At 42.8% G+C, this 22,328-nt stretch overlaps 1 protein-coding gene across 1 annotated transcript in view; it reads right to left on the minus strand.

Annotated features, from left to right (window-relative positions):
• Positions 1 to 9,382: 9,382 nt before the first annotated feature.
• The window catches only part of LOC124720379 (zinc finger protein ZFP2-like), a 179,044-nt gene continuing 166,098 nt past the window's right edge, over positions 9,383 to 22,328 (minus strand). Inside the window, exon 7 of the mRNA XM_047245714.1 lies at positions 9,383 to 9,432. Coding sequence (XP_047101670.1) covers positions 9,420 to 9,432 — 13 coding nt within the window. The 3' untranslated portion in view covers positions 9,383 to 9,419. The remainder of the gene's footprint in view (positions 9,433 to 22,328) is intronic.

The raw sequence follows: 22,328 nt of genomic DNA on the forward strand, positions 1-22,328 counted from the left end.
ATACCACAGTACTTGAGCTTATCTAGAAGTGCTCCATGATTTACACAATCAAAAGCCTTTGAGAGATCACAAAAAGTCACAGGGGATCACTTCTGGTTACTAAGAGGATTTAATATTTCATTAGTTGTTAGGTGTGCTTTTTGATGAATACTTGAACTGGGAAAACCTTATAGTACTCCTGCTAAAACTATTACAAGTAGCTATTTTTGACATGAGAACAGCTTCCAACTTTTGGGATATAACAGTCAGTAAGTCAATTTAATTTGCATTTTTTTCTTTCAATGATGCCTTATGGGATAATATTCTTGGGTAAATCGAAACTTAAGTTTCCCAAAAGAAAGTTATTAGAATGAGGTGTGGGGTTCACACCAATACATCTTGCAAGTATCTCTTTAATCCATCACTAGCTCATTGTACGGGCATTCTGTTATGACTCTAGTAGTGTCATGGTGTCACCAGTAGCCCGACTAGAGGCACATGCGACATTGATGCTGATGCAAGCTGGCAGTTCTCTGTGGTCCCTGATGACACACTAGGTACATCGTGTCCTCCATTTATTCCCTAGATGGTGTTCGGTCGGCCACCGCCGCTCACACAACGCGTCTCCCTTGACGTGCGTCTGTACTGTATAGAAGCTCGGAGACCTAAACTAAGGATGAGTGTTGAAACTTGCGACTCTGCGCCGGTGCTTTGAGGTCTACATGTGTGGCAGTCTGTCTATAAATGTATGTTCTTTCTTGCCGGCCTACAACGCTATCCTGTACATATGGCTGAAGCTGTTAACCAAGAGTACTTATTCGTCGTCGGGGCGTGGTTGTACCACAAAACGAAACTTTCAGAAACTGTTTACCTAGACACTCAGCACCGTTGTGCCTATAGAGTGAAAACAGAAGCTGCACAGAGAGACTTTATCAGCGCCATTTTATCGCCAATCTCCGAGAGAAATGAATAAGACTCTTCAGTATTCAAATTACAGAAGCACCAAAGAAGCTGGTATGGGCATGCGCATTCAAATACGGTGATATGTAAACAGGCAGAATACGGCGCTGCGGTCGCAACGCCTGTGTAACGCAACAAGTGTCTGACGCAGTTGTTAGAACGGTGACTACTGCTACAATGGCAGGTTATCAACATTTAAGTGAGTTTGAACATCGTTTTATAGGCGCACGAGCGATGGGACACAGCATCTCTGAGGTAGTCATCAAGTGCGGATTTTGTCGTACGACCATTTCACGAGTGTACCGTGAATATCGGGAATCTGGTAAAACATCAGCTCTCCGACATCGCTGCAGCCGGAAAAACATCCTGGAAGAACGGGACCAACGATGACTGAAGAGAATCATTCAATGTGCGAGAAATGCAACGTTTCTGCAAATTGCTGCAGATTTCATCGCTAGGCCATCAACAAGTATCAGCGTGCGAACCAGTCAGCAAAACATCATAGTTATGGGCTTCCAGAACGGAAGGTCCACTCGTGTACCCTTGATGACCCCACGACACAAAGCTTTATGCCTCGATTGGGCCGTCAACACGGACATTGGATTGTTGATGACTGGAAACGTGTTACCTGGTCGACGAGTCTCGTTTAAAATTGTATCGAGTGGATGGACGTGTACGGGCATGGAGACAACCTCATGAATCCATGGACCCTGCATGTCAACAGGGGACGGTTCAAGCTGCTGCCGGCTCTGTAATGGTGTGGGGCATGTGCAGTTGGAGTGATATGGGACCACTGATACGTCTAGATAAGGCTCTCACTGGTGATCCTGTCTATCACCTGCATCCATTCATGTCCATTGTGCATTCCGACGGATTTCAGCAATTCCAGCAGGACAATGCGACACCCCACACTTCTGGAATTGCCGCAGAGTGGCTCCAGGCACACTCTTACACAGCCCTTGACGATAGTGTACAGTTTTCCTCCGGCAGTGTATTTGGAACAGCGGCTGAAACATAGCAGTCAACATCTCCGAAGAATGGTGGCCCTGCAGGATCTGATCATTAGTGTGTGGCTTAAGCTGGGTTATTCCTGAACAATCTTACTCTGTTCCTTGTTAATAGAGGACATTTACGAAGCTAGATGCGGTGTTTACGCCGTCATAGCCTGCTGTCTCCTAGTGGCTGGCCGATGTGTTGTCACTTATGCTTAGTCTAAGGACACAGGACAAGTGGCAGCAGACAGAACGAATGTAACAAGTGGAGAGGAGGATCAGATGCATAATCAGTGGTTGCAGCCTTCAGTGGTGTACGTACTGTGTACGGAGCAGGGGTTGGTGCAGTCGGCAGCGACGAGGCACGCGAGGCCACCGCTGAGTCCCCTGCCAGAGGTCCAGGGGATGCTGTGAACAGCCACCAGGGCGCCGCCGCGCCCCTCCTCGTCTCTGGGCTGCTGGTCTCCCTCTGCAGGCGACGGTGGTCCGTGGCACCAGCTACTCTGTGCCGGGTGTGCCACAACTGGCACCGCGGTGAAAGCGTGTCGAGGTCCTGCACAGTTGCAACATCCAGTGACTTCCTGTAAAACATTTTCCGGTCATCTTGAGGGCTGCACTCTGCTCAGACAGGACTTTAATTACCCGCCTCTACATCAACAACACCATCCATTGAAACTGCAACAACACGAGAGGGGCAATGGACAAACATCAACAAGGCATGAAGTGCACTACATGCTTCCACGAGCAGTACATCAGCGCTTCAGCTGGCTATCACCGCTGTGACAATGGTGGCGACTCACCTGGACGTGGACGCAATGAGAGGTGCGATGACGCTGGTGAGTTCAATGACGAAGCTGTACACTGGGGTAACACCCTAGGGTAGGGTGCCCTGTTTTCTGATGGTGGCCCAATACCAGGTGATTGGCTATTTTGTCTTTGGACAGTGCTCTCAAAGCGGAAACTAGATGAAATCCATGCACTGCCACCATTTTACTATCCTGCTAACTGCCAAGCATATCAGCCACGTTCTGTGCTTATAGCTGATTTTTCTCTTAATATCTTACGTTTGAATGTAATATTTTGTAGAAACAGTGTAAGAAACAGCCAACAGCCTTGCCGTGGTGGTAACACCGGCTCCCATCGGATCATCGAAGTTAAGTGCCGTCAGGCTGGGCTAGCATTTGGACAGGTGACCATCCGTTCTGCCAAGTGCTGTTGGCAAGCCGGGCAGACTCAGCCCTGGTAACTAAAGGAGCTACTTGATCGAGAAGTAGCGGCTACGGTCTTGTAAACTGATATATGGCTGGGAGAGCGGTGTGCTGACCACATGCCCCTCCATATCCGCATCCAGTGATGCCTGTGGGCTCAGGATGACACGGCGGCCGGTCGGTACCGTTGGGTCTCCATGGCCTATTCGGGCAGAGTTTAGTTTAGTTTTTTAATGTAAGCAACGCAATCGCGTGGTAAGTTGATTTTTTAGTCTTATTTATTGGTGATATATTATCGAAACCTGTGAGTAGCTTTCGAATGCAGTAATTCATTACATGTTTCGATAGGTCAACCATGTTTGTCAAGAGGTAAGGGTGCCTAATTTCGGATACTGTTAGGGTGACAATTTCGACCATCTAACAAATGTGCCTCTTTCTAGATTTCGCTTTTTATTTCTTTTCAGGAGATGGCTGGACAGATGAGGATATGAGGAAGGCAATGAATTGGGTTTCTTAAAAGCGTCCAAAGTGTTTCAGGTGGCAAAATTTAGGCTTTTAGATTACGTAAAGTCAGGAAACTTGGAAGAGAAACTGGGCTCTAGGGTAGACGGAAAATCTGCTTTAGGAAGAGTCGTCAACTCAAGACAAGCTAGAATGCAACACAGCAATTTTAGAAGAAGTAGGACAATATTGTAAAAGGTAAAAACACTACGGCACCCAAAAGGTCAGCCAGAACAAAACCAAGGTGCCTATAACGAGTTGGGGGGGGGGGGGGGGGTAGGAGGAAATAAAATGGACATATGAGTTATCATTTGCTAAGGATTCTGTTTCCCTCCTCTTGACAGACGACAAAGACAGCGCACATGAGGACTGCCTCTATTATTCTGTCTCATACCATAAAGATAAATCAGGGGAAGATTGGGTAAGATGTTTAGAATGTTTCCGTTGGGTACATGAGCTGTGTACTGGGACTCTGAAACCTGGATGGAAGATGTACAAATGTGGAAACTATAAATGTAGTTATAAGAGTATCATTATTGTAATCGAACTGGAATATCTCAATATAACTTTTTGTAATAAAACGATATTTCTATAGGTATGGAATTTAGAATTTTCCTTATGAAATTAAGACAGAGAATTTGAAATTGCTCATCCTTTTAGTACACACTCCCAAATGAAAAACTTCTTTGATATAAATTATTAAATCTTATCTGTTGAGTTTTGCTATAAACGGATGTATATAACCAAAATATGTTATGTCGGACATAAATCCGTATTTTTTGGAAAATTTCAGCTGATTTTTAACCAACCATATCCTTAGATTTTCTTAGATACCCGAAAACAGGGCATCTCACACTATCGTCTATTCAGGATAGTCGCCATTCTCATTGCAGCATCGCGATGGATGTGTCAATGTGTTGAGACTCCAAGAAGAGCATAGGCGGCCACGCTGCATTTGTCGTTCCCATGCATGGGCAGCAGCTGGCAGCATTGTATGGGGTGCTATTTTGTACGTAGCCCATAGTCGGTAAGGTGGACAGCAGCCGCCAATATTTCCGATTTGTCTAGTTCGGTGGCTGCCCACTGTTTTTAAGAGCTTGTTAACATTGTCTTTCAAGCAAATAATTCAACGCCTCATGTTGTCCATCGTGTCTGGGCTTGTGTTACAGTGGTAATGTTACGTAAATTGAAGGTGCAGGTGGGAGAAAGGAAAGGAAGGGAAAGAAACTAATAACATCAGCTGCATCTGGACTTTATACGGAATGAGCGGCGAAGAGTCAAAATGTGTGTCGGACCAGGCGAACAAGGACTCGAACCAGGGATCTTCTGCTTACTAGACGGTTGCATTAACCACTGCGCCACCCAGGCAGATCGTTTGTCGCCAACGCGCGCACTACCCCCGGCGTGCTCCCCGGCCGACCCAGGCGCCACCTACTTGCAGTCTCACACATGTCCTCCACACTCACTGATTTTAGATTCCCTCTAGAGATCGAACGCAGATGAGCGTCTGCACCCAAGGTCGTGGATTCATAGCCCGTCGCGACAAATCAGTTATCTGGATCCCTATTGTCTGTTCTTGCATTTCCTTTCACCTGACTCCACCTTCAATTTACATTATATTCATCCCAACTGCGGATTCTGCATGATGTCTGCTGCTTCAGACATCACACATTCATAAAACAGTTGTAATGGCCAGAAGTGTGTCTCTGTATTCATAATTTAGCAACCACTGTGACGTTCTTGGTACTAGCTACTTTATATTGTAGAATCATTTGCATCAGGTTCTCGGAAAGAGTGTCACCTCAAATTACTCTGTGTAATTTATCTAATCCTGTCTTCATGGTCCCAAGCACAGCAATGCGTGGGTGGCTGTAGTATACTCCCAGATTCCATACTTAATATTCGTTGTTGAAAAAGCTGACCCCTATCTCCAAGCCCCAACCACTTTAGGCTCTACAGCACTCCTGTGACACTTTCGCAAAACACAGACTAGCCTGACACCCTTCGTATCTCTCTGTACACTCCCAAAATCCTCTCGTCGTGCTGTCTGCTGTGGTGCCCACAGTAATATTCTAGAATGGGCCCCACGAGCATTTTGGAAGCCAGACTGACTGAATTTCGCTAGTGTCCTACTGATAACCTGTCGTCTACCACCTGCTTTAACTACGATTGACCGTATCTGATTCTTCCATTTCCTGTCTCCACAAACTATTTGTACAATTTCACTGATTCCAATAGGTGGGGTGCAAAGTTTCGTATTTATGAACCTTTAAAGAAAGCTGCCAATGTCTGTATGAGTTTGAAATCATGTAAATTTGTGAGTGGGTATATGTGGAGCTTTTCAAGGTACAATTTCGTCACCTGAGAAATTTATGAGATTATTATTAGCATTGTATAGTAGGCAATTAACATACAATATGATCTGTAATGGTTACAGCACACTTCCCTTCGGTTACTTCTGCACATGTTGTATGATTCTGTATCCGTCTTGAGTCGTGATACCACCTGTATTAGTACACCTCTTAATAATATTTTGTATGATATATGTTCTTCACGAGTTAATAAATCCTCCACTTGATTGCCTTGAACATTAGCTCTCAGAATGCCTTGTGTATAAAGTGCTACTCGAATTCCTCATGACCAATATTTTTGAGAATCTCGCTGGAATTAAGGCGATCATTGTATTCAAAGTACCTCGATTTTAAACACGGTACGCAACAAATACGAGACAGTAATTTGAAATTTGTGGTAAGTTCCTATGGGACCAAACTGCTAAGGTCATCCGTCCCTAGGCTTACACAATGCTTAATATAACTTAAACTAACTTAGGGTAAGGACAACACACACGCTCAGGCCCGAGAGAGGACTCGAACCTCCGACGGGAGTAGCCGAGCAAACCGTGGCAAGGCGCCCGAGACAGCACGGCTACCCCGCGCGGCTGTGAGACAGTCGTAGATGTTAGACAGACAGTTTGAGTACTCACTACTGTCACTGAATCGGTTCGCACAGAGCACGACCACTTGGACGAGCTATCCATATACAGAAACAGGCATAGGTCGTAAGCTATTAGCCAGATGGGACGTCGAGCTGTGCTGAGGTGGTGAGGTGGTGAAACTCGTCCCCAACCTCCGGCAGTGGACTCGAATTGCTGCTGCAGGAGGGCAGTTGGGCGCCACTGTTCTGACTAGGTGAGGTTCAAATGGCTCTGAGCACTATTGGACTTAACATCTGAGGTCATCAGTCCCCTAGAACTTAGAACTACTTAAACCTGACTAACCTAAGGACATAACAATCATCCATGCCCGAGGCAGGATTCGAACCTGCGCCGTAGCGGTCGCGCGGTTCCAGACTGTAGCGCCTAGAACCGCTCGGCCACCCCGGCAGGTTAGGTGAGGCGGATGCTTTCCGAGCCCAGGTTTTGCCCAGCTACAGACACACAGATATGTGCACAGTAGCAAAAGGCGCTTGACGAAGACAAGGGGCGAACGGACGACACAGGTGAACATGGCAGTCGCAGATGCCAGAGGACCTCATTGCAGATAGTGATGAAGGGTGCATTCAGAATGGAAATTTGTTGGCGGGTTTGGGTACCCTCTGGAATGAGAACAGAGAGCGTTGTGGAACGGCTCTGAAAGTTGTAGTCTAGTGATTTGACTGGCGAAATGAAGATGGTGAGCTGGCCATTCTCATGTGTGGACATCCCGTTAGAAAAAACTTCTCTGAGGGCCAGGAGAAAGGTCCTCTTACGTGAGTGTGGGTCTCCCTGTCTGCCAAAACAGCTCACTGGGCTCTCACTTCCTGCAACGACAAGTCTCTCATCATAGTATGCTGCCAAAGGTTGTTTCTGTGTTACAGTAACCAGACGCTGGGAAGCAACACATCCTCATTAACTTCTTATGTGCACACAGTTGTGTACTTGTCTTGGTCATTGTGATACGAACATATTAATTGTGTTGTAAATCGAATAACCAATGACCGATGGAGCAACGAGAACATCAAAAGCTGAGTAGCAGCGGCATCAAGAGCATTCCTGGCCAAGAGAAAGCTACTACTATCAAATATAGATCTTGATTTGAGGAAGATATATCTGAGAATATGTTTGGAGCACAGTATTGTATGGATGTGAAGCAAGGAGTTTTGGAAAACCAGCACAGAAGAGAATCGAAGCGTTTGAGATGTGGTGCTACAGATGAATGTTGAAAATTAGGTCGAGTGATAACGTAAGGAGTGGGAAGTTGTGTACAGAATCGGAGAAGAAAGGAAGATGTGGGACTTTTTTTGGAAATTTTGTGATAAGTTCCTATGGAACCAAACCACCGAGGTCATCGGTCCCTAGGCTTACATACTGCTTAATCTAACTTAAACAAACTTACGCTCAGGACAACACACACAGCCATGCCCGAGGGAGCACTCGAACCTCCAATGGGGGAAGCCGCGCGAAACGTGACTACCCCGCGCGGCGAATATGTGGAAAACAACTGACAAGGAGAAGGGACAGGATGATAGGACATCTATTAAGACATCGGGAAACAGCGTCCGTGGTGCTACAGGGAACTGTAGACGGCAAAAATTTCAGAGGAAGACAGATTGGAATACATCCAGCAAATAATTGAGGATGTAGATTGTAAGTGCTACTGTGAGATGAAGTGGTTGGCAAGGAAAGAAATTTGTGGCGGCCATATCAAATCAGTCAGAAGACTGATGACTCAAAAAAAAAAAAAAAAACGAAAATGGTGTGAACTAGTAATGTTCCAAAACAGCTCATTTTATGCAAGTAATCGGCGTAATCTAGTTTCAATTTTTCAGCTGGTGCTCAGATGCCTTTAGTTTCTGTGTAGCATGCGTCATTTTCACTCATGATAAGTAACTTTTCGGCAACAGATCACTGCGTATGCTCAGGCTTCCAATTCAGTGCACTTGCTCAAAGACACAAATAATTTGAAGTTTATTATAGATTCTCTAGAAGTATTGTTATCCTTTAAGTAGTTATAACCGTTTTCAGTGGCGGTATTGTTAGGCTATTGATCCCTTCTGTAATGTCTACAACGTTCATAATTATGTAAAAATTACAGAATTACATAAAGGGCACTTACATCACAACCTTTTCACGAACTTGCATCGGTAATGTAGGATCTGGCGAGTAGTTGGATTCTCCATCCTGTCTATCACTTGACTTCGTGTTATTCGCATACACCTGGAAAACTTTTTAAATCCAATAAACAACTGAATATCATTAATTTAAAGCCTTGCCAAATCGAACTTTGTGTTATCTTCTGATTCGCAAAATGGAGAACAAATTCCATTCGTCTAAATGTTGACATTAAGTGTAGTTTCCCCCTAATGAACATGGTCCTTCACTGTGAGGCTGGCGACGTTTAGTCTTGCCTCGTAGCAGTATGCAAAAGCCCAGCGGCCTCTCACAAGTTCGAAACGACGCGGTGTATAGCGCCGTTTGACTGTGATGTACGAGGAAGTACTTACCCTGCTCTGACAGCTGCAGGAAAACACCTCTCCCTCACCGCGGCCGACGTGGCTGCAGACGCAGTCCAGCACGGAGGCCCCGTTTGATGCCAGCAGAGCCAGCGGCGACGCAGCTACGCCCGCTGGACGCGTCGTCGGCTGTCGAGGCTGACTGAGGTGGCAACACACGCAGCGCGCGTCGCACGCAGAACAGTCCCAGTACAGCGACGAGCGCACAGGAAGTCTCTCCGCCGGTTGAGTGAAACCACAGGAAGTGCGGCGCCTCTCGCCTTGACCGCAGCCGTTTTCCTTCTTATTTTCAGAGCGGCCAGCTGCCAACACACAGACGTGACAAAAAATTATTCTTTCGTTTTCTGCGTACGTCTGCCACATGCTTTTTATGACAACAGTTAGTTCAACTAAAAGACTTGTGGGTGATGTCCAGAAACTCACGTTTACTGTTCCCACACAAAAAAAAAAAAAAAAAGATTCGCCGTACCTGGCTTTTAGTGTTGAATTGGTAACTGAGAGAGTTTGTACGTAACTGCAATTATTGTAAAAATATATTTGTGGATTGAAATGATTGATGCTGAACATACCATGTGGATAACACACCGCTGAGCCGAAACATCACGACAACGGCCATCGCGGGATTCAATGCTACCAGAAGACGCTGTGAGAACGTGACTCGCTGAGGAGCGCGTACCAACGGAGTAGAGGAGAACGGGCAATCTTTCTACACTGAAGCGCCAAACAAACTGGTATAGGCATTCGTATTCAAATACACAGATACGTAAACAGGCCGAATACAGCGCTGTGGTTGGCAACGCCTGTATATGACAAAAGTGTCTCATGCAGTTGTTAGATCGGTTAATGCTGCTACAATGGATGGTTATCAAGATTTAAGTGAGTTTCAGCGGGTTGTTAGGGTCGGCGCACGAGCTGTGGGACACAGCATCTTCGAGGTAGCGCTGAAGTGGGGATTTTCCCGTACGACCAATTCACGAGTGTACCGTGAATATCACGAATCCGGTAAAACATCAAATCTCCTACATCATTGCGGACGGAAAATCGTCCTGTAAGAAGGGGATCAATGGCGACTGAAGAGAATCGTTCAGCTTGACAGAAGAGCAACTCTTCCACAGATTCCTGCAGATTTCAATGCTGGGTCACCAATAAGGGTCACCGTGTGAACTATCCAACGAAACATCATCGATATGGGTTTCAGAGCCGAAGGGACTCTTGTGTACCCTTGATGACTGCACCACACCAAGCTTTTCGCCTCGTATGGGCCCATCAAGACCGACATTGGACTGTTAATGACTGCAAACATGTTGCCTGGTAGGACGAATTTCGTTTCAAATTATATTGAGCGGATGAACATGTACATTTATGGAGACAACCTCATGAATCCATGGACCCTGCATGCCACCAAGAGACTGTTGAAGCTGGTCGAGTCTCTGTAATGTTGTGGGGCGTGTGCTGTTGGAGCGATATGGGACCGCTAGTGTCTGTAGATACGACTCTGACAGGTGACACATAAGCGTCTGGTCCGATCACCTGCATCCATTCATGTCCATTGTGCATTCCGACGGACGTTAGCAATTCCATCAGGGCAAGGCGATACCCCACATTTTCGGAATTGCTGCACAGTGGCTAGAGGAACACTCTTTTGAGTTTAAACACTACCGCTGGCCACCCAGCTCCCCACACATAAACATTATTGATCATATCTGCGATGCCTTGGAACGTGCTGTTCAGAGGAGCTCTCCACCCCCTCGTACTCTTACGGATTTATGGACAGCGTTGCAGGTTCATGGTGTCAGTTCCCTCCAGCACTACTTCAGACATTAGTCGAGTCCATGCCATGTCGTGTTGCGCCACTTCTCTGTGCTCCTGGGAGGCCTACACGATATTAGGCAGGCGTACCGGTTGCTTTGGCCCTTCAGTGTAGATACGGTAAGGGTCGCAAGTGGGGAAACTCACTGACGTACCTATAGGCGACTTCGGCAAAGAGACAGATTGTCATTAGCTGGTGCGTGGGAACGTCGGCTGTTCGTGTGCTACTGCCCTCACCATCTATGGAATCCGGTTGAAAGTCGGTCAAGGAATTCATAAAGGTCAAGGTGTTAGAAACTGCAGTTTCGCTACAAAATTCTGTGGTAAAATATTCTTCAGTTGCAGTGGATGAGTTCATTATGATAATATGTCACATACACGTAGTGTCGGCAGTAGCACCACTACCAGCTTCCCTGTACCAATCTTCCCCCTTCACTCGATGTTTCTTATAACTGGAACTTTTATATTTCAATTAACTTTTATCTTGGCGCACACTCGCTATACTATTCAGAGGAGAATTGCAAGATTTCTCTGTACCTTTAAAAATAGAGACTTCAAATGCTCGTTACAGTTGGACAAAATCTCGTCGGTATATCTACAGTCGACTAAAGTCTTTAGCAGAAAAAAATACTCTTTCCAATTATTTTCTTAACACTTTTCCCAACGGGTAGTACATCACTTTCAAAGTATCTGCTTTTTTCGCAACCACAGCATATTAGTAGAGTACACGACGCTCATTAATTGTACAGCAGGCGATATTGTATTAAACCGGGAACCTAGAAACGATGGAGAGGCTTCGTCCTGCTGTAGACCTTTGTGGTTCACAACCCCACAGTCGTCCACCCACCACTCCGCCGCCCCACACCGAACCCAGGGTTTTTATGTGGTTCTGGGGAGCCCCCTCCCCCGACCCCCCCCCCCCCCCCCCCCCCCGCCCTCCCTCCCCGGGAACGTCTCATACCAGACGAGTGTAGCCCTAAATGTTTACATGGCAGAATAATTATGATGTATGCGAACGTGGAAACAGTGTTTGTGCAGCAATCACTGGGACACAGTGTAACTGAGGCGGAATTAGGGGAAACAGCCCGCATTCGGCGAGATATGTGGAAAACCGCCTTCCCGATCAAAACGCAGCGAGTGAGACAGCGCTGCTAACCGGGTGGGCCTACAGGAGGTTCCTGGGTTGATAAAAATTCAGCTCAAAATTATTTTTTTTCATTCATTTAATACTTCTTTTTCTTCGTGATTTATTTATGAAAATATTTTCACTATACATAAAATAACTTCGTAAGAACTCAGCAAAAACGTGGCGATAACGTATTAAACACTCACACATAACAAGGATATTTTACTTGTTTCATTTAAGAAATTATTTCGTTTCCATAGACATTGAGGTGACAAACATCATGACATACCTCCTAATGTCGTGTCGAACTTTCTTCTTCCCAGCATAACGTAGCACCTCAATGTGGCATGGACTCAACGAGTCGCTCCAAGTCCCCAGCAGAGATACAGAGCCATGCTGGCTCTGTAACTGCCCATAATTGTGAAGGTGTTGCCAGTGCAAGATTTTGTGCAAGTACTAACCTCTCGATTACATCCCATAAATGTTCGACAGGATTCGTATCAGGCGAACTGGCTGACTAAATCATCGCTCGAATTGTGCAGGATTGTCTTCAAACCAATTTCAAATAACTATGACCTGGCCATATCCGCACATTTTAGGCCACAAAAATTCCATCGTTGTCTGTGGACGTGAAGTCCATGAACGGCTGCAAACGATCTCCAAGCGCCCGAACACAACCAGCACCCTATACACTCCATGTAAACACTGGACACATCACTATGCAGCAACTACCAGCTTGCACAGTGCCTTGTTACCAACTTGGGTTTATGGCTTCGTGAGGGCCGCGCCACACTCGGACCCTACCAGCAGGTCTTACCAGCTGAATTCGGGACTCATCTGACCAGTCGTCTTGGGTCCAACCGATATGGCCGCGCACCCAGAAGAGGCACTGCAGACGATATCGTACTGTTAGCAAAGCCACTAGGGCCGGTCGCCTGCTGCTAAAGCCCATGAGCGCCAAATTTCGCCGCACTGTCCTTGTGGATACGTTCGTCATACGTCCCACATTGATTTCTGCGGTTATATCACGCATTGTTGCTTGTCTGTTAGCACTAAAGACTCTACGCAAACGCCGCTGCTCTCGGTCGCTAAGTAAAGGTCGTGGGCCGATGCACTGTACGTGCTAAGAGGTAATGCCTGAAATTTGGTTTCCTTGGCACACTCTTGACACTGTGATTCTCAGAATACTGAATTTCCAACCATTTCCGAAATGGCATTTCCCAGCTCAACTACTATTTCAGGTTGAAAGACTGTCAATTCCTGTCGTGCAGCCGTAATCATAATGGAACTTTCCAGAGTACGAATTATAGCTCCGCCAATCCACTGCACTTTTAGGCCTTGTGTATGCAATACTACTGCCGCCTGTATACGTGCATATCGCTGTCCCATGACCTTTCCACCCCAGCGTAATGACAGACATTAACGTTCTTCACAACACGATCGTGAAAATCTTTCATTCGCCGGTGTCGGCTGACTCTTTTTGGTGACCTGCACAGCGGCATGTGAGTGGGCCATGCTGTCACGAATTCGAGTGCTGCACATTTCAAAACAGAAAGAAGAACTTTTCTTTAATACACTGATCACGACCTAAGAATATACGTTCCAACAACTAATTGCTACTTACCTGCGTCGCTCATGCGGGAAAAGAAGTCGATGTTTCGGCTAATACATTGAAACACTACATATCGTCCCTCAGAGCCGAGCGTACTCCAGTTTTAAGGGTGTTATGGAACTGAAATCTTCGTCTGTTGAAACTGAATTTAATTAACATATCTCCGCTAAGTATGCTCTTAAAATGTCCATTTTTGTTTGTTTATTGATTAATGGGAATATTTAAACACTAATATGATCCTAATCTCATGAAACGGTTTACATACACAGAAAAATATTATTCCTTAACAAAACTTGTTGTAGTTAACTGCACAGTATATGCTCAATGGTTTCCATCTTGTTACTAATTGCTCAGAGCTTTCGCTTCATTACAGAATATGAACAAACGAAGATGTCCCATTTGGAGTCCCATGAACATCATGCACAAGATAATACGTCACATTTGATCTATGTTTGTGAACATTTTGATGATTACGACAGTTTCTAATTTCCCTATAAATGTCAAGGAAATTCATGCTGTATTGGTATTCATTATATTTCCTTTATTTTCTAATTGTAATAATAATTCTAATTTTGGTTCTATACAGCTTTGAAGAATAATGTGCACTAAACGAGCAGTTTGCATAACCCCATTATGTAACACATTATCATAGAAATGGAATTCTAGTTGTTCTGTAAACATTTAACAGCGCTTCACAGTTTATGTGCTCATGATAAGTGTGTTATGTACAAATCCCAATACACTGTCTGCAGTGCTGACATATGTATGTCTCTCTTCAAGTTAAAAGGTATTCTTGAGATTTACAATATTCTTCAACTAAACGGTTTGTCTGCAAGAATTGCAATCAAAATATAACCTTTCTTTCAATTATACATCCTTAGCAGTAAATAGGGCATACTATTACTAGTTTCTGTAGGTGATCTATTTAGAAATCAGTGAGATCCGCTTATTGGCATAAAGAATAAGAAATCTTTGTGTTACAAAGAAAATGAATCTTCTATTTCAGCTACTCCCTTCGAACTTAATCACAAAACTGTATTCTGAAGGAACAAACTGAAGGTACTCATTGGATATACATTCTAGTAAACACAATGCCTTGCATTCAAATACTAATATCAGGTGTGTACACAGGTGTGTGTATATCAAGTTACATAGGGCTTACTAATATATTCGTAACTCTAGGTGATTGTGTATGTGTATGCTTTAATCAGAAATCCTAAAAGAACAGCACACCTTATTGGATTAACACCAATACTTGCTAACAAAACAGCATCAGTGGCATTGGCAAATTGCTCTCATAGAAGTATTATTTCGGAGTTTGCTCCCCCACAACACTCCCCAAGTACTTAATAAATTAGTTATTACGAACCATCCATCACTCTTCATGTAGTAATCTTTTCCACTACATCTAGGACATTACAAGTCTATAACCACATAAACGATTTATACTATTTATGTGACTGCATATTGATATATAGATCTTCATATCATTCACTCTCAGATTTACTGACTCTTAGCAATTCCCCAACCATTCTTCAATAGTAAATGTTTCTACTCTCCTAACACCAGCTCTTCTGGAATAACTCAACACTGGATCCAGCTGTACTTTTCCTCAGCAGTGGCGTTATCCTCCACATATTAGCTACCTATGTACATAGCACAGTCTTGGATGGGAGCAGAATATGTATTCCAGATATTGGAAATTTTTTAAATCCAATGTCCTTGTCTTGCTTCTCTGTCAACTAGCAAGTAAATAATTTACAAAACAATAAACCCCTTTCCCAGCTAAAATTAACAAACAGTATACAAACAAAAAAATACAAAAGATGCCTCTACATTTGACTGTGACACTGATAGTCGGGTGATTGGGAGGATTCTTAGGTATTTCAGGGTAATTTTGTCTGCCACACTTCTCAATACTTCAGCACATTTCAGGCGTTATACATTTGCTTAGCAGTTTCGCTTCCTGGATCTTGTAACAGCAAGGCCAGTATAATATTCCTTTGTAGAGTAACCAATTACTCTTCTTACAATTTGCTAAACTGATTTCTGGTACAGATTTAAACTTCATTCAACACAGGATTTGTCATCTGTTCCTTGATGATCATTTTAGCTAGTTTCCTGACACCTCTGTTATTGTCACCTCACTTTATATAATAAATTCTAAACTTTGTGCTTGGCACAAGCAAGCTCTGGGCTTCCTTAAAATCGATAGTTATCTGTGTAATGTGCTAGTCATAATATTCTTAATACCTGTAGTATATTTCATTTCAAAATTGAATTTCTATTGAACTTCCTGTATAATTCCATTAATCTAATTAATACAGGGCTATTACAAATGATTGAAGCGATTTCATAAATTCACTGTAGCTCCATTCATTGACATATGGTCACGACACACTACAGATACGTAGAAAAATTCATAAAGTTTCGTTCGGCTGAAGCCGCACTTCAGGTTTCTGCCGCCAGAGCGCTCGAGAGCGCAGTGAGACAAAATGGCGACAGGAGCCGAGAAAGCGTATGTCGTGCTTGAAATGCACTCACATCAGTCAGTCATAACAGTGCAACGACACTTCAGGACGAAGTTCAACAAAGATCCACCAACTGCTAACTCCATTCGGCGATGGTATGCGCAGTTTAAGGCTTCTGGATGCCTCTGTAAGGGGAAATCAACGGGTCGGCCAGCAGTGAGCGAAGAAACTGTTGAACGCGTGCGGGCATGTTTCACGCGTAGCCCGCGGAAGTCGACGAATAAAGCAAGCAGGGAGCTAAACGTACCACAGCCGACGGTTTGGAAAATCTTACGGAAAAAGCTAAAGCAGAAGCCTTACCGTTTCCAATTGCTACAAGCCCTGACACCCGATGACAAAGTGAAACTCTTTGAATTTTCCGCACGGTTGCAACAGCTCATGGAAGAGGATGCGTTCAGTGCGAAACTTGTTTTCAGTGATGAAGCAACATTTTTTCTTAATGATGAAGTGAACAGACAAAATGTGCGAATCTGGGCGGTAGAGAATCCTCACGCATTCATGTAGCAAATTCGCAATTCACCAAAAGTTAACGTGTTTTGTGCAATCTCACTGTTTAAAGTTTACGGCCCCTTTTTCTTCTGCGAAAAAAACGTTACAGGACACGTGTATCTGGACATGCTGGAAAATTGGCTCATGCCACAACTGGAGACCGACAGCGCCGACTTCATCTTTCAACAGGATGGTGCTCCACTGCACTTCCATCATGATGTTCGGCATTTGTTAAACAGGAGATTGGAAAACCGATGGATCGGTCGTGGTGGAGATCATGAGCAGTAATTCATGTCATGGCCTCCACGCTCTCCAGACTTAACCCCATGCGATTTCTTTCTGTGGGGTTATGTGAAAGATTCAGTGTTTAAACCTCCTCTGCCAAGAAACGTGCCAGAACTGCGAGCTCGCATCAAGGATGCTTTCGAACTCATTGATGGGGACATGCTGCGCCGAGTGTGGCAGGAACTTGATTATCGGCTTGATGTCTGCCGAATCACATATCGAACATTTGTGAATGCCTAAAAAAACTTTTTGAGCTTTTGTATGTGTGTGCAAAGCATTGTGAAAATATCTCAAATAATAAAGTTATTGTAGAGCTGTGAAATCGCTTCAATCATTTGTAATAACCCTGTATATTGTGAATTAGTTCACTATTCCCTAAGAAGGTAAGAGTTTAGTGATCAGTATTCACTACAGCTTTATTGCCAGCTTGAAGATCCTTAAATAATTTAAAGTTCTAGGTAACTGCAAGTGCCTCTTTCTCAGTCATTGAACAATTAAGGTCACCTTCATTTAGTATTTGAGTGGCAAAAGCTATGCTACAGATGTTATTCTGTGCATTGCTTAAATCTCCCAGGAAGGCTTCATGTGCTAATTCATAATCCTAAGCATTAGTTGGAACCCTCAATATTTCGTCCAGATTGCTATAGTGTAACAATTTTGTCCAGTGCAAGGTTCTCCTTGATTTGGGCAAAAACTTTCCTGTCCTTGTCACTCCATTGCCAGTAAGATCTCTGTATAAAAAACTGCATAATAGTGGATTATTGATTTGATTCATTCATAGAATTCTCGTAGGATATTAACTATTTGCTCTTTGCTCCCTAGGTATGGGCGTTAAGCAATTGCCTCCACCTTCTCGGCATTACCTCAGATTTCTCTAGAATCTATTATGTATACAAAAAGTTTATGCTAAAGAGAGATTTAGATAGGTTCATTGCAACATGTACTTGATTAAAATTATCAAATACCTCTTTCAATAAAGCTGTATTAATTGACGATATTTCAGACATAATAAGCAAATCGTCAATATACAGAATAATACTTTGCACTAATTTAAAGCCTAATCCCAAATTTAAGGTTCACATGAACACTGGTACTGGCACATTTAAACCAAAGGGTAACACTAAATTGATAAGATCGTCCTTTGAAAATAAAAGCTGAGTATGGTTGTGACTAAGGATGGAGGCACTTACCAATAACTGGTAGTAAGATCTATACTACTGATATATATATCATCATTTAAATAGGCCACTAATTCTTCTTTGTATCCGAAATCTTTACATCTGAAATTAACTGAATCCCTCATTGGGTTTTCTAAACACTAATAGTTGTTTACAATATTCACTTTGTGATTTTTCTATTATTCCTTGTTAAAACGTTTTCCCAAATTCGATAACTGCAGATGGCTTAAAAGTCATGGGCATAGGATATCATTTTTTTAAAATGGTTTATTGTCTTGAATACTTTTACACTCACACCCTTTCTATCAGTGGAAAAATGTTTTTGTCAGAACACAAAAAGAGGAATTATTCATCTGTAAAATACTCTGACAGGCAAGTGCAAAACCAGCTGCCCCAATCTTCTTTCTGTTTACTTCAACAAGAATTTTGGGCAAGTGAACTTATTCACGCTGTTTTAACACAAAACATTTTAAATAATTTTATCCAATCTATCTCACAGTAAAGCCTTCGTACGCAGCATCTCTCTCACACAGCCACTGCCTATATTCGTCTGTCTGCCACTGTCTTCTTTTTCTCCCACTGACATGCAGTATATTCCACTGCCATTATCTCCACTCTCACTTACATTGTCTCCCTTTGTCTTTCTCTCCTTTCTCTGATACTCTCTTTCAGCACAAAAAAGTGTGAATGTGTTGGTATGCCAAAATTTTTCATTAGTAAGATGAAATAAGAATTGAGGTAGCATGTTGCCCACTTTTCTGTCAGAGTCTTGCAAAGAGGAACATATTCACATTTTCAGTGAATTTTTCCGCTGGTTCCTTTCTTTTTCCTGCTACAATAAATGTGCTGCTTATATAAAACGATTTCTATAGGTTAGTAGTTGTTTTGACGCTTTATATATATACTTCGACACATTTATATATTTTGAGGCACATAAACAGCAAAGAAGTATGCATAATATGAGGGTAACAGAAAATCGTTGGCTTGACATTTTTCTGACAACAATTACCATGGCAGGGGGGGGGGGCACTAGGACAAGACATATGGAAAACAGTACCACTCAATTTGGCTCTGAGCACTATGGGACTTAACATCTACGTTCATCAGTCCCCTAGAACTTAGAACTACTTAAACCTAACTAACCTAAGGACATCACACAACACACAGTCATCACGAGGCAGAGAAAATCCCAGCAGTACCACTCTCAAAGAGAAAACCACGCACACTGTAACTGTGGCTGCATGGTACGGCGCATAGTGAGCTGCAGTCTCTGTAGCAACGTAATGGAATAAATGGTCTCTAACATGGAAGCCCTGCATTTCCGGACATAAGTTTATTAGAACTCTTTTGTTCCATATCCTCTCATCCATCAATCCCTAGAGTTTGTGTACGGTGAAAAAAATCACCCTGTGTAACCTGAATGGCATAATTATCCTGTGGAACTGAACTATCAGATATTTCAGAAGTCAAACACTGTAACAAAGTACTTGCAGTTTCTCAACAACTCTCGTGACCATGCCAAAAAGAAAACGACATGCCCAGTAGCTAGAAACGCATTGGTCGGATATTAAGGAATTTCTTATAGGTTACAGGCATGCATACATTGGCCTTCTCAGAAGAATTCGGCCCTAGCAGTCGCAAAAGGGTTCAACCGCTCTATGTCCCTCGAGGAACAATGTTCGCAATAATGGATCTCTGGTTGATCCATCAAAATTAGCCAACAAAGCAAAAGTATTACTGGGCGACATAGGTGAACCATATGTGGGACCTGTAGCTAGGCCATTAATTATGGACAGCTGTTAGTAGTGTTAGTAGTAGTAGCTTTACTCATCCCTAGATCTCTTTTTACAAGGATATAGGACATGTTAAAGTATTTAAGAGTTTAGATAATTTAAAATAAGCTAATTCGTATACACATACATTTACTGACATCTAGTTAGGGACAATCATTAGATTTATTCCTGGTATACAATACTTTTTTTACAAACAACTTATTAAATAATGTAATGGCTCACTGTTCACTCATATCTCACTATCAGTCACTGCACACACAATACACACATTGTTTCATAACACTTCACTCACTACACACACACACACACACACACACACACACACACAAGTGATCTCTGGGCCGTTTTCTGTACCACAACTTCCCATTTGCTAGCCAGATAAACTGAGTCAGCATCCTTCTATAATGAGTGAGATGTTGAGCTCAGAAGGAAGAGGTGTTACTACTGTGCAGTGCATATCTTGAGGGTACGTTTTTTTCTAGAAAAAGAAGGAAAAAAGCATAGTGGAAAGGTGTTACATGGGATGTTGGATGTTTTATAATCACTATTATTATTTATTTGTCTAACATTTTTCTTTACCAAACCCCTACTTTGTTTTATAGAAGTAGTCCTTTAACACATAAAATGTATTGCATAACAGGTACTTTTTAGCTACCCTTTTAAATAAGTGTATTTTTGCAATTTCTTTTATGTATTTTGGTAATTTATTGTACAGTGTCATTCCTTGGTAGAAGATGCTGTTTTGAGTTTTATGTTTATTTTTTTTTGGCAAATGTAAGGTGAGTCTAGCTCTTGTTCCATGGTCATGGAGAGAACTGTTGTCCGCAGCTCGTGGTCGTGCGGTAGCGTTCTCGCTTCCCGCGCCCGGGTTCCCGGGTTCGATTCCCGGCGGGGCCAGGGATTTTCTCTACCTCTTGATGACTGGGTGTTGTGTGATGTCTGTAGGTTAGTTAGGATTAAGTAGTTCTAAGTTCTGGGTGACTGATGACCGTAGATGTTAAGTCCCATAGTGTTCAGAGCCATTTTTTTGAACTGAACTGTTTGTGCAGTAATTACCAATGTTATTTTTGATGTGAACAACTGACTGGTAAATGTATTAAAACGAAGCAGTTAAAATCCCCAGCGTTTTGTACAGATCTTTACAATGGGCTTTATTACCACTTTTAGTTACGATTCTTATGGCTCTTTTCTGGAGTTTGAAAACTGTGTTCATATTTTGTGCATTTGTTCCCCTACAAAAGAATGTCATAGCTAAGAATTGAGTGTACATATGAATAATATGTAACTAAAAGACACTGCATGTTACACACTGATGATAGGATTCTAAGGGCATAACATGCTGATGACATCCTGCTTGCAAGTACCTTGGTTTGTTCACACCACTTCAACTAAGAATCAATATTTATTCCTAGAAATTTTGAATTTTTTACACAGTCTATAGAAATGCCATGTAAGTTCAATTTAACAATTTAACATTGTCATTTTCCCTCTTCAAACTGAAATTCATGGCATTAGTTTTCTTTATGTTCAATGTCACTTTATTGCTTTTTGAGCAATTGTAAACTTCCTTGAGGGATTCATTTGCTTTCTCTGCAAGGAGTTTTCTTGTTTTCTCAGTGACAATGATATTGCTGTCATCAGCAAAGAGAATTTTTTCGCCATGAGTAACACCACTGGGAAAGTCACTGTTGGTCCTAATACGCTACCTTGCGGAACCCCTATATTAATGTATTTTCGTTCTGATAAGTGTTTTACTAGATATTTAGACCTATTTGAAGTATGTGTTATCTCTGCTCTTTGTACCCTATCTGCCAGGTATGATCGAAACCAGTCCTTAGGTACCCATCTTATTCCTAATGCTTTTAATTTATTTAATAGGACCTTGTGGTCGACTGTATCAAAGGCCTTAGTAAGATCCAAAAGTATGCCTGTGACACACTCATCTTTGTCAAGAGCATCAGTTTGTGAATTCTACTATGGCTGACACTGTATTTTTGCCACTTTGGAAACCAAACTGTGATTCGCATAAAAGATTGTATTTATTCAGGTACTTCATTAATCTGTATTTCATACTTGCTTCTATTATTTTTGAGAATGGTGACAGCAGGGAAATGGGCCAGTAATTTCCTATGACTTCTGCATTACCTTTCTTAAGCAAAGGTGAAGTGAGGCCACTGGGTAAGTGGGGCCACTGGGTAAATCTTTTATGGCGAGAGGAATTACTAAGGAATTACTAAAAGAGTGAATATAATTATAGCTTGTGTATTTTTTGGATAGATTCTCCAATCACGACGTCTAGAGAATGCAGCCAAGGCAGTTTTACAGTGGATAGGTAAACTGTCCTGATTTGCTAAGGTGCGATATGACAGCACACA

This window comes from Schistocerca piceifrons, chromosome 11 (assembly GCF_021461385.2).
Source record: "Schistocerca piceifrons isolate TAMUIC-IGC-003096 chromosome 11, iqSchPice1.1, whole genome shotgun sequence".
Classification (NCBI taxonomy): domain Eukaryota; kingdom Metazoa; phylum Arthropoda; class Insecta; order Orthoptera; family Acrididae; genus Schistocerca; species Schistocerca piceifrons.